Source organism: Schistocerca americana, chromosome 10, assembly GCF_021461395.2.
Source record: "Schistocerca americana isolate TAMUIC-IGC-003095 chromosome 10, iqSchAmer2.1, whole genome shotgun sequence".
Taxonomy (NCBI): domain Eukaryota; kingdom Metazoa; phylum Arthropoda; class Insecta; order Orthoptera; family Acrididae; genus Schistocerca; species Schistocerca americana.
This window is the reverse complement of record NC_060128.1, coordinates 166,936,591-166,948,784: the sequence shown is the minus strand read 5'-3', so window position 1 is coordinate 166,948,784 and position 12,194 is coordinate 166,936,591. Positions and strand designations below refer to the sequence as shown.

Sequence of the window (12,194 nt, the reverse complement as noted above, 5' to 3'; positions counted from 1 at the left end):
ACACCACTGGTGATCGTCGAGGGGACACTGAATAGTGCACGGTACATCCAAACCGTCATCGAACCCATCGTTCTACCATTCCTAGACCGGCAGGGGAACTTGCTGTTCCAACAGGACAATGCACGTCCGCATGTATCCCGTGCCACCCAACGTGCTCTAGAAGGTGTAAGTCAACTATCCTGGCCAGCAAGATCTCCGGATCTGTCCCCCATTGAGCATGTTTGGGACTGGATGAAGCGTCGTCTCACGCGGTCTACACGTCCAGCACGAACGCTGGTCCAACTGAGGCGCCAGGTGGAAATGGCATGGCAAGCCCTTCCACAGGACTACATCCAGCATCTCTACGATCGTCTCCATGGGAGAATAGCAGCCTGCGAAAGGTGGATATACACTGTACTAGTGCCGACATTGTGCATGCTCTGTTGCCTGTGTCTATGTGCCTGTGGTTCTGTCAGTGTGATCATGTGATGTATCTGACCCCAGGAATGTGTCAATAAAGTTTCCCCTTCCTGGGACAATGAATTCACGGTGTTCTTATTCAATTTCCGGGAGTGTAACTGTAGAAAGAAATGTGGGATGCATGACGAACATACCTGTTACGACAGTGCAGCAAAATTTGGTTACGACAACAGATAGGTGATGAGAAGTGCCTTCGTTAACACCACGACATCGCCTGCAGCACCTCTCTTGAACTTGACCACATTGGTTGGACGCTACATGACGGGAAAATCGTGGCCTGGTCAGACGGGTCCCAATTTCAGTTGATGAGAGCTGATGGTAGGATTCGTTTGTAGCGCAAAACCCACAAAGCCATGGACCCAAGTTGTCAATGAGGCACTGTGCAACTGGGTGGTGGCTCCATAACTGCGTGGGCTGTGTGTGTACATGGAATGGATTGGATCATCTGATCCAACTGAACCAATCACTGACTGGAAATCATTTGCAGTCATTCGTGAACTTCACACAGTTGTTCGCGATGGGTTTGAAGAATGTTCCGGAAAATTTGAGTGATGATTTGGGCACCCAGATTGCCTGATATGGGATATAATCGTGAGCTCAGTTCATGCAGAAAGTCCTGCAACACTTTCGCAATCTTGGACAGCTGTAGAGGCAGGTGCCTCAATATTTCTGCAGGGGACTTCCAGTGACTTGTGGAGTCCATGCCATGTCCAGTTGCAGCACTGTGCTGCGAAAAATGAGGTCTGGTGCAATATTAGGAGGTATCCCATGACTTTTGTCACCTTGTTGTACTAGTACGTTAGAGCATATTCTGAACACATTCTAGCCCAAAATTACTAAAAACAAACAAAAATTAACTCTGTTTCTTAACCCTTTCACTGCGCATTTACTCTCAGCGGCTTGCGCCCTGTGCGCGTTATTTTTTCCCGATGCGTATATATACGACTGTAACAGTCTACCGTTATTATTGAGATAAAAATGAGACGCAAAATTCAGTATTCTTGGTGTAAATCGTTTCCTTTTTTTAAATCTTTGTTCAGAGAGTCTTATTTTGTTCAAAAATGGTACTTTATTAGGAGAAAAAAAATACAAAACATATTACATTAGTAATACTTCAAAGTGTGATATCTCTCGAAACAAAAATTCAAACATAAAGGCACATTACAGTTTACACAAATGTATCTTGTGTCACTTCGTTTATCGTGTTTTGCACATAAAATACACCTCTGGGCGGCCTTTTTCTTTGAAGTTCCTGGGATTAGCGAGATGAAGTGGCGCTCGGTTAGGCGTAAGGCATTGTCACCATCAGCCGATCTCCTTCCACGACGTCCCTCTGTTTGCAGTTGGTGGTGAATCTCTAGGATCTCCTTGATAAGTTTCTGTTGAAAATCAGATACTGAAATATTTCGTCCCGTTTGAGTTTTATATAATGCATGCGCATTGAGCAGAGACAGATCCACCAAACAAAAAATACTTTTTTATACCATTTTACAGTTTTTCGTACACATTCTACTGAACTTAGCATCATGTCGCTCCTGTCGACGGCCCCCATATTTTCAGTGTAGCTTACGATGCAAGCTGATTTTGTTTTTGGTTCATTCGTGGTTCTGTCAGTTTTGTCAGTCGCTGTAATTAAACTTACATGAAGAGTTGAAAGCATCCTCACTTCCCGCTTGTCCTGTCAGTTTAGAGCAAGAAGTTTATCTGTTGTCATAAACTCGATCTCGCCTTTTCTAAGTTTTTTTGATAAAGCAGGCATGCCTTTGAGGTTTGTTCTCACAGTTCCACAGGCATTAATCACTCTGTCATGCAAATCAGAAAATAACGTTGGGCTAGCGTACCAGTTGTCAATATATAATGTGTAACCTTTACCAAGGTAACGTTCAAGTACAGTGAGAACAATGCTTCCAGGTATTCCAACGTTTACACCAAAGTCAGTTTCCTTTTTTACGTCTGTTGCTGCACCCACATAAATAATAAAGTCAGGAATATAACCAGTTTCACATCACATAACACAGCAAATTTTACACAAAATCTGTGGCGTTTGGAAGGAATGTACTGCTTGAAGAAGACACGACCTTTGAAGAGAACTAAACTTTCGTCAATGCACAAATTTTTAAAAAAATAGAAGGCACCTGGAAATACTTTTCGTAAGTGATCCACAACTCGACGTAATTTCCAGATTTTGTCATCTCCAGGGTCCTTACTGGTTCAAATGGCTCTGAGAATTATGGGACTCAACATCTGAGGTCATCAGTCCCCTAGAACTTAGAACTACTTAAACCTAACTAACCTAAGGACATCACACACATCCATGCCCGAGGCAGGATTCGAACCTGCGACCGTAGCAGTAGCGCGGTTCCAGACTGAAGCGCCTAGAACCGCTCGGCCAAATCGGCCGGCGGTCCTTACTGTTATCAGCAAAATGTAACATTAGACGTAACAGAAGATATCTATCTCTCAGAATGATTTGCGCAAACATTGGAGTAGACAGTAACTGATCATTGGTCCAATAACTGTTTATTTCATTTTTTCTCACTTGAGCCATCAGAAAATTTACAGCAAGGAAACAGTAAACTTCGTCACTGTTTGTGTTTTTCCAACGTCGCAGTCTTGATTTTTCACTGGCATCATTGCAAAGGTGTTCATAATATAAATTACGTTGCTCAGCTATGTAGCTCACAATTTCTTGGCTAAAAAAAACTTGGAATCAGTCGTAGACAGTACATAAATAATCTAAATTGACGATTTTGCAACCGGAACCACTGTTATCGAAATTAATCACTTTAGGGTCCAAATCAGAGTCTTTCCATTTAAAATCAACTGTTCGTGTCTCTTAGGATGTTTTTCGGCCATACGCTCAGGCTCTTCTTCGGAATCGGAGAAAGAATCGACGATAACATCAAAATCTGGATCTGCATTTACTGGTTCAACGTTTGTTGATTCACAAATATTTTTTATATTTGTGGTGACAGATTTATCTGCCAGCTCGTCGTCGTCATTATTGGGCATGATGATGTCCTCGTCACTCTTTTTAGAATACTTAGCAGCTCATCGTCTGTAAACGGACGGTAACGTCGCGTCATTTTATTTGGTCACGCGGAAACGGCCGCACACATACTAGGTAATATAGTGATACGAATGAACTCAGCAGAAAGAGAATTCAGCATTCAATAGTCGTTCAGGTATTTCCTAGTATTACAACAATTAAACTGCATACTTGCGCAACAGTTACCTCCGACTCGCTGGCCGATTGTCGGCGTTATACGTAACTATACGACTGTAGCAGGGAATCGCTGTAAGTATTGTTTATAGAAAATAGTATATATACGTCTGTAGCACTGAAACGATTAGCTTATATTTACGTCTGGAGCAGTGAAATGGTTAAAGACCTGCTGACACTGTAATAGGCCGCTTTCTTCATGTTGATGGTGCCACCTGCTGATAATGTCCAGAAGAAAAACAAGCGATGCACAGTCAGCACACGTCAAGGTTGTGGTTTTACTGTTTCATATGTTCCACATAACGTCCTTCCACTAGAGTGCATAGAACAGGACATTCATAAAACCTTGTGAATCTATCAGAAACGTTCTTGTTCCTTAAGTTCAGTTTGACCGTCACAGTGACGCAAAGGTCGGTTACATCATCAAAGCGTTGACCCTTCGTATGAATTTCTGCGCTTTTTCGTGTTCTCTCAGGTTTGTATTGATGACACCTAGTGACATCACGTCTGATGATTTTTGCAGAAAGTAATTGTTGGCATTTTGCTTTTCAGTCAAGTGGTAGTAGTCTTCCATACATTGTAGATTTTGTTCGGGTCTAAAGATATGCAGGACGAATTTCGTACACTCTTATCTCTGCTTCAAAACATTCTGTAGAATGTCTTGAACACTAGGTTTAGAGATCTTCAGTTCACTGTTCATCTTCAGTTTGTGATGCAACAATGTTGCGACACTATAGGCACATGTCCACACCTTCACAGTGCCTACTCACAACTGGCTGTCCGAATGCACACCTGTTGTTTAGAGTCGTTGGTTCAAACTACCACCGTAGCTACTGCACTGATGTCGCTTATATACCAGGAATAAAATCAGCCTTGGAACTTTATGGATGGTCTGTATATGCTACAATCATTCACTGCAAGTTTGGTTTATTCACTGAGCTACCAAAAATAAATAAATAAAAGTTCGATGTGTCATACATGCTGTGTGAGGAATGAGGAGAATATACACTGCAAACAGCAAGGGTTACAGTAAACTTCCCTGGGGTACTGAAGATATTTCTACGGGGTGTTCAAAAAGTCTCACCGCAGTGCTGTATGATTTTTAGACGCACATGCCGTATGCCACAGTGAATATACCAAAATGAAACTCAGTGAAATACAAGTTATTAATTTATTGAATATTCATTTTTACTTACAAATTTTAACATTAAACGTTGAAAGTGTCCCCCCTGTTGTTGAATACACGTCTAACCATGTTTCCAAACACAAGCTGTAACACATCTTCCGTAACAGAAGCAGTGAAAGTGGATATTGCAGTTTTCAATTCATCGGTGGATTTTGGACGGTTTTTATAGACAGCTGCTTTCGCTGCACCCCAGAAGAAAACGTCAGGTGGTGTTAGGTCAGACTATCGTGGAGGCCAAAGGCCCTGTGAAACTACGCGATCACGAAAAACATCAGCAAACAGTGACATTGAAATGTGAGCTTTATGCTCATCTTGTTGAAAATAACCGTTCAGTATTTCACTTAACACAAGTTCTCCTGTAAATGGGTACAGAATATCACTGCAGTATCGTTGTGCGTTTATTGTTTCATTGAAAAATATGGGACCCACAATCCGACATCTAGAAATTGCAATCCAAACTCCTATTTTCACAGAATGAAGTGGTTCCTCATGAATGCACAATGGATTTGCAGTACTCCACATAAGAGAATTTTGAGAGTTTGTCATCAGCGAAAAACGTTTCATTAAGAATATCCCTTCAATTTTGTTGAACGAAATTTTTGAACCATTGACAATAATGCAGCCTCTTGCCATGATCAGTATTTTTCAGTTCTTGCACGACTGTCACTTTGTATGGGAAAAGTTCTAATTTTTTCCTTACAGCCGGCCGAAGTGACCGCGCGGTTCTGGCGCTGCAGTCAGGAACCGCGAGACCGCTACGGTCGCAGGTTCGAATCCTGCCTCGGGCATGGATGTGTGTGATGTCCTTAGGTTAGTTAGGTTTAACTAGTTCTAGGTTCTAGGGGACTAATGACCTCAACAGTTGAGTCCCATAGTGCTCAGCGCCATTTGAACCATTTTTTTCCTTACAGCTGTGTGGGCTGTTCTGACATTAACATCGATTTCCTGGGCGAGTTTTCTTACTGACTTTTTTCGAACTCATGGACATTTTATCAGAAATATCGAGTAGTTTATCCTCGGACAAAATGCTAGGATGACCGCTTCTCGGTGCATCTGTCACTGAACCCGTACTTCGAAATTTGTTAATCAAATCTCGCACAGTATCACGATGTGGGAGTGTTGTCTCCGGGAAAACTGAATTAAATGTTTGACAAACCAAAACTGTGTGTTTACCGCCAGCTTTGAACACTTGTTTTACTAAAAACACACATTCTTCAATGGTTTGCATTTTAACAGTGACAGGAACGAAACAAACGAACAAAGGAACTAAACTTAAATGTTCACGTCAACACGTAATGACACACACCAACAATACTACTGACTCTGGATGAGATAAACGAAACAGTGGAATGTTGGGGGAGTCCACTTGAAGGGAAGTAATCCAGGCAGGTGAACAATCATACGGCATGCGCGGCTAACAATCATACAGCACTGCGGAGAAACGTTTTGAACACCCTGTACTTCAGCTGATGACTCTCCATCCACAATAACAGCTCATGTCCTCCTTTCCAGGAAATCCTCCAGTCAAAAAGTTGTTTGATCCTACTTTCAATATTGAATTTTAATGTGGCACCGATACGAATGGTTTTTGCTACTCAAGAAATATTTCATCTACCTGACTGCCATTATGCATCGCTTTCAGGTTATTGTGCGGGAGAAGTGCTAGTTTGGGCTTTTGTTTTCTCACTATACAGCATCTGCGGGCCCTCTGCTGTGACATACGCCTACCTGGGGGAGTTCCACGGTGAGAAGACGCGCACTCAGAGCATGGTCTACGTCTGCGTCTTCATCGCCATTGCCAGCGTCGCACAGCCGGGTAAGTCGAGTTCCAGTCCGGGCGACCAGTTCCATCACGCTAGGTGTGCCACTGCCACAACAGGCATCTACACAAATGATAGGAACTACTGTGGCACAATCATCTTTTCCATGTTGTAGCTCTTCTTTTCCATGTTTCCTAGGAAAAGTACAGAGAGATAAATTCTGCTGTATTTAAGACACCATTTGACATATTTTTTATCCACATGTTTCAGCCCTTTCTCATCTATCTTCAGTGTGTTTGATTTATTGTTCTTCCTGAAAATTATCGTCTTTTTATGGTTTCTGTTATACCACAAGAGTTGTTTGGACCTCGTTCTGTGTATTCATACAAAGTGTTTAAAAACGTGTCACATATTCACACAGGAGATAGTATTGGTAAAACCTAGCAGAAAACAACCTATAGTGATCTGTCAAGAAACGAATAGCAGTTGAGATATGGGCAGATTTAATTGTGATGAGTCATATGTAGTATTCAGCAGTGTGGACTGGATTTGCAAGTCATGGTGCACTACACATGTTCGCAGATACAAATCCTTGAACAGTCATGGAGGTGAGGCATCAGGATCAGTACTAATGTGTGGGCAGGAATTGTTGGGTCACACTCTTAGGGCCATACACATTACTAAACAATTAACATGTCCTATGTCGCGATGTTCTTGAGGACAACATTATAGAAATGGAAGAGGAGGTAGATGAAGATGAAATGGGAGATATGATACCGCATGAAAAGTTTGACAGAGCACTGAAAGACATAAGTCGAAACAAGGCCCCGGGAGTAGACAACATTCCATTAGAACTACTGGACAGCCTTGGGAGAGCCAGGCCTAACAAAACTCTACCATCTGGCGAGCAAGATGTATGAGACAGGCGAAATTCCCTAAGACTTCAAGAAGAATATAGTAATTCCAATATCAAATAAAGCAGGTGTTGACAGATGTGAAAATTACCGAACTATCAGTTTAATGTCTCAGCTGCAAAATACTAATACGAATTCTTTACAGACGAATGGAAAAACCGGTAGAAGCCGACCTCGGGGAAGATCAGTTTGGATTCCGTAGAAATGTTGGAATATGTGAGGCAATACTGACCCTTCGACTTATCTTAGAAGAAAGATAAGGAAAGGCAAACCAATGTTTCTAGCATTTGTAGACTTAGAGAAAGCTTTTGACAATGTTGACTGGAATACTCTCTTTCGAATTCTGAAGGTGGCAGGGGTAAGATACAGGGAGCGAAAGGCTATTTACAGTTTGTACAGAAACCAGATGACAGTTATAAGAGTCGAGGGACATGAAAGGGAAGCAGTGGTTGGGAAGGGGGTGAGACAGGGTTGTAGCCTTTCCCCGATGTTATTCAATCTGTATATTGAGCAAGCAGTAAAGGAAACAAAAGAAAAGTTCGGACTAGGTATGGAGAAGAAATAAAAACTTTGAGGTTCGCCAATTGCATTGTAATTCTGTCAGAGACAGCAAAGGACTTGGAAGAGCAGTTGAACGGAATGGACAAGGTCTTGAAAGGAGGGTATAAGATGAACATCAACAAAAGCAAAACGAGGATAATGGAATGTAGTCGAATTAATTCGAGTGATGCTGAGGGAATTAGTCTAGGAAATGAGACACTTAAAGTAGTAAAGGAGTTTTGCTATTTGGGGAGCAAAATAATTGATAATGGTCGAAGTAGAGAGGATATAAAATGTAGACTGGCAATGGCAAGGAAAGCGTTTCTGAAGAAGAGAAATTTGTTAACATCGAGTATTGATTTAAGAGTCAGGAGGTCGTTTCTGAAAGTATTTGTATGGAGTGTAGCTATGTATGGAAGTGAAACATGGACGATAAATAGTTTAGACAAGAAGAGAATAGAAGCTTTCGGAATTTGGTGCTGCAGAAGAATGCTGAAGATTAGATGGGTAGATCACATAACTAATGAGGAGGTATTGAATAGAATTGGGGAGAAGAGGAGTTTGTGGCACAACTTGACTAGAAGAAAGGATCGGTTGGTAGGACACGTTCTGAGGCATCAAGGGATCACCAATTTGGTACTGGTGGGCAGCGTGGAGGGTAAAAATCGTAGAGGGAGACCAAGAGATGAATACACTAAGCAGATTCAGAAGGATGTAGGCTGTAGTAGGTACTGGGAGATGAAGAAGCTTGCACAGGATAGAGTAGCATGGAGAGCTGCATCAAACCAGTGTCAGGACTGAAGACCACAAAAACAACAACAACAACAACATGTCCGCTTCCAGTAGCTGAGTGGTCAGTGCGACAGAATGTCAATCCTAAGGGCTCGGGTTTGACTCCCGGCTTGGTCGAAGATTCTCTCTGCTCGGGGCCAGGGTGTTGTGTTGTCCTAATCATCATTATTTCATCCACATTGACGCGCAAGTCACTGAAGTGGCGGCAAATCAAAAGACTTGCACCCAGTGATTGGTATACCTGATGGGACGCCCTATATTTTTTTTCACAAGACATTAACACGTCCTATGTAGCTCTGAATTGTTTGCGGTGAATTCTGAGCACTATGGGAGAACATTGCCCTTGCAGAAATGAGACAAACTGTGGTTTATGCGTGACTAGACACTACTTCATTTTCTATGGATCATGTGACAGCACCTTGCTGTAATGTTTCACGGGTGACGTATTGGTCGAGGTGGTCCGGTAGTGCGGCCTCCTCGTTCATTGGACCTGAATCCGTTGGGTTTTTGGCTACGGGGATATCGGCAGTGTGCAGATAATACAGGAGTGTGCGTTCTCTGTACCAGACATTTGGGATGAGGGGACACATTGGTCTGTTTTTGAACAGGTATTGGTTTCCAGACAAATAATTATGGAAAGATGCTTCTAGCTTTGACCAATGCTACCTCCTATAGGAATATGTCACACACACGTGTGTGTGTGAGTGTGTGTGTGTGTGTGTGTGTGTGTGTGTGTGTGTGTGTGTGTGTGTGTGTGTGTGTGTGTGTGTGTAAAAAAATTCTAAAAATCAGTAAATAGTACGAAATTTGTACAAACTGCATTAGGCAAACAATATTATCCCCAGCTAAGTAATTATAACTGTAAACAAAATGTCATCAGCAGCATGACCGGCAAAATATAAATCTGATATGTTGATAAAGTTGGAAGTCCAGTCTCTGCAGTCCAGAACACAAAAGCATTGAACACTGAGTCATACATACTGTGGAGTGGCTTGCAGAGAAATAGCACGAATGCACGATGTACACCAATATGACGTTTTGACTTGACGGAACACCCCCAATGTTCTCGCAGCATTGGCATGGGTGGTGATCCCGCAGCCGTGGGACGTGGCACTGGGGGCTGTGCGGCTGCGCTCCTGGCGCGTCTTCCTGCTGCTGGGGGCGGCGTTGAGTGCCATCACCTTTGCCCTCCTCAGGCTGTTCATGCCGGAGAGCCCCAAGTTCCTGCTGGTTGCCGACCGGAGGGACGAGGCACTCGACGTGCTCCGCCACATGTTTGCCACCAACAATGGCGTACCACCGGACAAGTTCCCCGTGAGTACATGCAACACTTATTTCACTTCCCGTGCCAGTTGCGGCCTTCGTAGTCTGTTACAATTCAGTTGTTATTTGATAGTGACTGCCGTGACAATTTCTTACTAGAGATACAATAATGGGATCTGTCCTGGAATTGGCGGGTTCCTGAGTATTGTCAGTCCTGTTACACAAAACACTGTGCCTGCGACTACTCAAATATGAAATTTTTGTGGAAGACAAAATGAGCCTGTTCAAAGAAAAGAAAATATATCTTTGCTCTTACTTAAACAAAGGAAAACAGTTTGACATTCTTTGAGACACTATAGGGGTCAGTACCAATTACTAGTTCTATTCAAATTCATCCCCCTCATGAACCATGAACCTTGTCGTTGGTGGGGAGGCTTGTGTGCCTCAGCAATACAGATGGCCGTACCGTAGGTGCAACCACAACAGAGGGGTATCTGTTGAGAGGCCAGACAAATGTGTGGTTCCTCAAGAAGGGCAGCAGCCTTTACAGTAGATGCAGGGGCAACAGTCTGGATGATTGACTGATCTGGCCTTGTAACACCAACCAAAACGGCCTTGCTGTGCTGGTACTGCGAACGGCTGAAAGCAAGGGGAAACTATGGCCGTAATTTTTCCCGAGTGCATGCATCTTTACTGTATGGTTAAATGATGATGGCGTCCTCTTGGGTAAAATATTCCAGAGGTAAAATAGTCCCCCATTCGGATCTCCGGGCGGGGACTACTCAAGAGGACGTCGTTATCAGGAGAAAGAAAACTGGCGTTCTACGGATCGGAGTGTGGAATGTCAGATCCCTTAATCGGGCAGGTAGGTTAGAAAATTTAAAAAAGGAAATGGATAGGTTAAAGTTAGATATACAAACAGCATAGTGAATGCATTATTGTGGCCAAGATAGACACGAAGCCCATGCCTACTACAATAGTTCAAGTTTATATGCCAACTAGCTCTGCAGACGATGAAGAAATTGAAGAAATGTATGATGAGGTAAAAGAAATTATTCAGGTACAGAAGGGAGAAGAAAATTTAATAGTCATGGGTGACTGGAATTCGTCAGTAGGAAAAGGGAGAGAAGGAAACATAGTAGGTGAATATGGATTGGGGCTAAGAAATGAAAGAGGAAGCCGCATGGTAGAATTTTGCGCAGAGCATAACTTAATCATAGCCAATACTTGATTCAAGAATCATGAAAGAAGGTTGTATACATGGAAGAACCCTGGAGATACTAAAAGGTATCAGATAGATTATATAATGGTAAGACTGAGATTTAGGAACCAGGTTTTAAATTGTAAGACATTTCCAGGGGCAGATGTGGACTCTGACCACAATCTATTGGTTATGAACTGTAGATTAAACCTGAAGAAACTGCAAAAAGGTGGGAATTTAAGGAGATGGGACCTAGATAAACTGAAAGAACCAGACGTTGAACAGAGTGTCAGGGAGAGCATAAGGGAACAATTGACAGGACTGGGGGAAAGAAATACAGTAAAAGAAGAATGGGTAGCTTTGAGGGATGAAATAGTGAAGGCAGCAGAGGATCAAATAGGTAAAAATACGAGGGCTAGTAGAAACCCTTGGGTAACAGAAGAAATATTGAATTTAATTGATGAAAGGAGAAAATATAAAAATGCAGTAAATGAAGCAGGCAAAAAGGAATACAAACGTCTCAAAAATGAGATCGACAGGAAGTGCAAAATGGCTAAGCAGGGATGGCTAGAGGACAAATGTAAGGATGTAGAGGCTTATCTCACTAGGGTAAGATAGATACTGCCTACAGGAAAATTAAAGAGACCTTTGGAGAAAAGAGAGTCACTTGCATGAATATCAAGAGCTTTGGTGGAAACCCATTTCTAAGCAAAGAAGGGAAAGCAGAAAGGTGTAAGGAGTATATAGAGGGTCTGTACAAGGGCAATGTACTTCAGGACAATATTATGGAAATGGAAGAGGATGTAGATGAAGATGAAATGAGAGATATGATACTGCGTGAAGAGTTTGACAGAGC

The 12,194-nt window shown here is 42.5% G+C and overlaps 1 protein-coding gene across 1 annotated transcript in view; it reads left to right on the top strand.

The window, feature by feature from the left end:
* Positions 1-12,194, top strand: part of LOC124552336 (synaptic vesicle glycoprotein 2A-like) — a 117,898-nt gene that overhangs the window by 88,178 nt on the left and 17,526 nt on the right. Inside the window, exons 5-6 of the mRNA XM_047126606.1 lie at positions 6,563-6,684; positions 9,947-10,188. Of these exons, the coding sequence (XP_046982562.1) occupies positions 6,563-6,684; positions 9,947-10,188 (364 nt within the window). The remainder of the gene's footprint in view (positions 1-6,562; positions 6,685-9,946; positions 10,189-12,194) is intronic.